General features: G+C 43.5%; 1 protein-coding gene across 1 annotated transcript; it reads right to left on the bottom strand.

The window, feature by feature from the left end:
* Nucleotides 1-1,779: 1,779 nt before the first annotated feature.
* LOC115559180 (zinc-binding protein A33-like) lies at nt 1,780-3,576 on the bottom strand. The gene has a single exon (XM_030377941.1). The coding sequence runs from the start codon at nt 3,553-3,555 to the stop codon at nt 2,098-2,100; it is 1,458 nt and encodes a 485-aa protein (XP_030233801.1). The 5' UTR covers nt 3,556-3,576; the 3' UTR covers nt 1,780-2,097.
* Between the last annotated feature and the right edge of the window lie 1,212 nt (nt 3,577-4,788).

The following is a 4,788-nucleotide window of genomic DNA, read 5'->3' as shown; positions in this document are numbered from 1 at the left end:
TTAGTTTAGGTTAGCGGTGGTTAGTTTAGGTTAGAGCTGGTTAGTTTAGGTTAGAGCTGGTTAGTTTAGAGGTGGTTAGTTTAGGTTAGAGGTGGTTAGTTTAGGTTAGAGCTGGTTAGTTTAGGTTAGCGGTGATTAGTTTAGCATAGAGGTGGTTAGTTCAGGTTAGCGGTGGTTAGTTTAGGTTAGAGCTGGTTAGTTTAGAGGTGGTTAGTTTAGGTTAGAGGTGGTTAGTTTAGGTTAGAGGTGGTTAGTTTAGGTTAGAGACGGTTAGTTTAGGTTAGAGGTGGTTAGTTTAGGTTAGCGGTGGTTAGTTTAGTTGTTAGAGATGATGTTTACAGAACACCACCCGAGCATCAGGGAGCCCTCCGCCTGCAGGTGGCGCCGTCAGCCGCTAGCTGGGCGGTGCTCCTTCTGACGCTCACCGTCTGTCCGTCACGACTCTACCATGACGTCATCTGTCTGTGTTCGGCTGGGAGGAGGTTTGTCTTCAGGTTCATTATCTTTGATGGAAGTGTGACGTTCTGACGAGAGGGAAACGTGTAGATTCAATATTTAGAGAAAAAGGTGATATTAAAATAGATAATAATATCACCTTTTTCATAGATATTATTTCATAGATATTACAATTAAAATAACTAATGTCACAGAGCACGGGTCTACATATTGAGCAAAATACTATATATATATATATTAGCCTAAAGTAATAACTTTTAAGTGACTTTGCAGTTTGCACATAAGAATCAGACGGTGGCGCGGCTCGTGGTGTGGTAGTACGGGTCGCCCACCAGGGGGCAACACGACACAATATGGTGGATGTTTTTTTTAGTATTGATTAAGTTTAGCATAATAACAAAATAATATTGGATCATGAGCTTCATGTGTTTGATGCATATTATTATTCTGTGTGGTCCAAGGAGGGCCAGTTACTAGCACCATAAAACGGTAAGGGAGGAGAGAAACTAGTCGGTCGCTATGGAGACCGATGACTTCATCAGCAGATGAAGACGATGGTTGTGAGTCCAGTCTGAAGAAGGTTTCCTGTTGTACGCGTCAGGGCGGCTTCTTCCCGAGGAGTTATGAAAGACATGAATCATAGAGCAGGCCGACACATGTTTATTGTAAGAAATAACTTTTAATTGGTTAACGGAAACACAGTGATCTGAATAACATAATTAATTCATTATTATGTTCTATCTAATTGATTAACTCTTTAACTCTAAACCCTAGACCCTGGAATCAAACCCTAACACCTTTCTATACCTTGTGTGAATATGTATAAACCGATACGTAACAGTGAGGGTAGACTAATACACTGACAGGAATGAACAGAATTGACTAAAACCAAAAGTAATAGAATTACACAACCAACCGTTTGATGGATGATTATTATTTTCCCATGTGATTCTTGTGTAGGTGTATCAACATTTGACGTACAGAATCCATTGATACCAGTTAACAAGAAAACACACACACCCCTCACTGTTAATGATCCACAGGCTGCACTGAGACCTTCACTGACCATCCTCTACCGCCTATGATACTATACCTATATATATATATACATATATATACACCTATATATATATATATATATATATATATATATATATATATATATATATATATATATATATACACATATACATATATATACACATATACATACACATATACATATATATATATATATACACATATATATGCCATACTAATATACCAATATATATATATAAATATATATATATATATGATACTATGCTTATATGTATACTTTTAATTATTTTGTTGTAATAAACCTGTTGATTTGTTTCGTTGTTCTACTCTTTGATTATTACCCGGAAGCTTTCAGAAGCTAAGCGGCGCAGCTAAGGACGAGCCACGTTTTATTTGAAGTTATCATATTTAACATTTCTTCAAGCAAGAATGTAGTTTACCTTATTGGCTTACAAGCATATATATAAAAAATAATAAAAGTCTCACACACACACACACACACACACACACACACACACACACACACACACACACACACACACACACACACACACACACACACACACACACACACACACACACACACACACACAGGTCAATCTAGAGAGTGCGTGAGGAGACACCACACACTCTAACATCTTTGGTCCGGGCTTCACCTGCTGCTCCAACATTAAACCAAGGGAAGATGTTGTCAGTGAAAGTGTGTTGATAGGTGTAGATGAGAGTCATGTCTTCAGGGTCGTAGAAGGACACCTCCCCTCCATCATAGTCCAGCTGGACTCTGATCCTCTCTGGAGTCCTCTTCAATGTCAGGGTTTGATCAGTACCCTGAGCGTACTTTCCACTGCGGTGGAATAAACCCCAGATTCCATTAGCTGGTGAAGCATAACGCTCTCCTTTTCTCTCCACTGACTCTTTAGCAACACCTATTGTCCAGATAGGAAGGTCTCCCACCTCCACCTCCCAGCAGTGTTCCCCTGAGCTGAAGCCCTCAGAACCCAGAACCTCACGGTACTTAAACCTCTCTGGGTTGTCAGGAACCTTCTGGGTTACATCGCTACGTCTCACGCTGGTCAGATCATCAGACAGAGAGAGCCAGCGTGATGCAGTGTTTGGGTCCAGAGTAACGGGGCTGAAGGTGGTCCTCTGCCCCATCTCCTCCCAGACTCGGTGGGCCAGGTTTCCCAGGAGTTTGGCCTCGTCCAGCAGCGCTCCAGGAAGCAGCTGGGGATCAGAACCGGAGAGCAGGGCTCTGGCGCTGGTCCGGGAGCGCGTGGAAGCGCTGAGGAACGACAGGCCGTCCTTCTGCAGGTCTGCTTCTACAGCCGAGAGACCCTCTGAGAGAGACCGGATCTGCTCCTGAAGGGTCTTCCTCTCCAGGAGGATCCTCTTCCTCTTCTGCTCCTCTTCCTCTCCCAGGGCCTTCACTCTGGCCTCCTCTTCCTCTTTCAGGAACCGGTGAAGCTGTTCAAACTCTGCTCTGATCCGCCTCTCGGTCTTCACCCGCTGTTCCTTAAGGTGAGGAACCATGGCCTCATACGTCTTCTCCAGCTCCTGGTGTCTCCTCCTCCTGGCCTGTAGAGCCGTGAGGTCAGGTCTCAGCTGCTGCTTCAGCTCCTGGACTTGTTCTTCTAGAGGAACCACTGTGTGACCCTGGTGGTGAGGGAACTCACACACATGACACACAGCTCTCTGCTCCTCCTTACAGAACCACTTGATATCCTTTAAGTGTTCAGTGCAGACCACCTGGGCCTCTTCAGAGGGGTCAGACCTCTGGGAGGGTTCAGTGCAGACCGCCTGGGCCTCTTCAGAGGGGCCGGACCTCTGTCTTCCAGTGTAGGAGTCAGCGAGCTCCTTGAGGGAAAAGTTAACGACTATATCCTTTGAGGATTTCCTCTTACAGACGGGACAGTTCTTGTTCTTAGCTTGGGCCCAGAAGTCCTGGAGACAGCTGGAACAGAAGCTGTGGTGACAGCCCAGAGACACCGGGTCCTTGAAGATCTCAGTGCACACGCTGCAGGTCAGTAAACTCTTGAGCTGAGGGATTTTCTCTGCCATTTTAGTGGAGGTCTAAAGTCTCTATCCAAAGCAACCCTGCTGCTGTGAATGAATCGTGCAACACGGACCGGACAGGAAGACTCTCCGGATGCGTTCCTTAGTTCTGAACTCTTTGTTAATAAACTCCAGAGGTGGTCTGTACCCTACAGATTCAGGAGGTCTAGAAAAGATAAACATTTATCAGCATAACCCGACAACAATAACTCCTCAAACAATAAAGATAGGTTTGTATTAAATACATTTGTTTCATCATTAATGTTAGAACAGGCTGCATTGGCCTTTGCGTTACAATAATCTCTAACGAATACTATCCATCATTGGCATCTTCATCTGTTATTTTTATTGGTAATATATCCCAGAATACTAAAGTCATCTTGTAACAGCATTCTGTGTAAATATATCCCAGAATACTACAGTATTCTTGTAATACACGTTCTGTGTTCATATATCCCAGCGTACTAATGGTAACTGTAATGTCTATACACAGTCATCTTCTCTACCTTTATCTAAACTGAATCCACATTAACTTGCCCGGAATATGAGACTATAAATAATACCAATGAAGTAACTTTACTCACTTTGGTCAATCATGTGTGGATCATCGGTCCACTGACAAAACAGTTCTGCTCACCGCAAAATATCACTCAAAATATCCACTCCCTTCAATTTATTCCTCTTCAACCTAGTACCTAATATGATCAGTTGTACTCTGATTGCACGTTCATAAGTAAAGGATATGAATAGTGTCTGATTACAGGCAGCCCGAATTCTCTGTTACAGGTTTATCAGGTTGTATCAGCGATGTTGGGTAACGTCACTGCTGTCGGTATTTGAAGCGAGATCCAAAACAAATAGAGCCAGCTCGCCCCTCTCTTCCGTGTTTGGTGCATCCAGTAAAAACTATCATGAACACAGCTCAAAACCCCACAACACCCATCCCTTGTCTGTGATTGGTTGGAATACTATTTATTTTAGTTTTGAGTGGTTGGTAGACCATTTGTTTTTGTGTACGATCTCGGAGCATATGGTGTGATCCAGTGGGGTGTACTACGAACCTCGCTGAATATTCCCAGAGGGGTATTCCATCAAAGTCGCTAATGAAAGTGGTGCTTAGTTGATAAAGCCTGGTTAGAACTAACGCCAACTTCCCCTTTAGGCTAAAGCCGTTCCATCAACGCAGTTCAGCCACGCCTTGCCCAGGGACCCATTTCCCGATAACGATGGTTCCACGCT

The sequence above is a fragment of the Gadus morhua genome, chromosome 14, assembly GCF_902167405.1.
Source record: "Gadus morhua chromosome 14, gadMor3.0, whole genome shotgun sequence".
In the NCBI taxonomy this organism is placed as follows: domain Eukaryota; kingdom Metazoa; phylum Chordata; class Actinopteri; order Gadiformes; family Gadidae; genus Gadus; species Gadus morhua.
Note: the sequence above shows the minus strand (reverse complement) of the source record. Positions and strands in the feature narration are given on the sequence as shown.

Coding starts and splice junctions, on each gene's coding strand:
- LOC115559180 (XM_030377941.1), bottom strand. CDS start 3,555: ATGGCAGAGAAAATCCCTCAGCTCAAGAGTTTACTGACCTGCAGCGTG.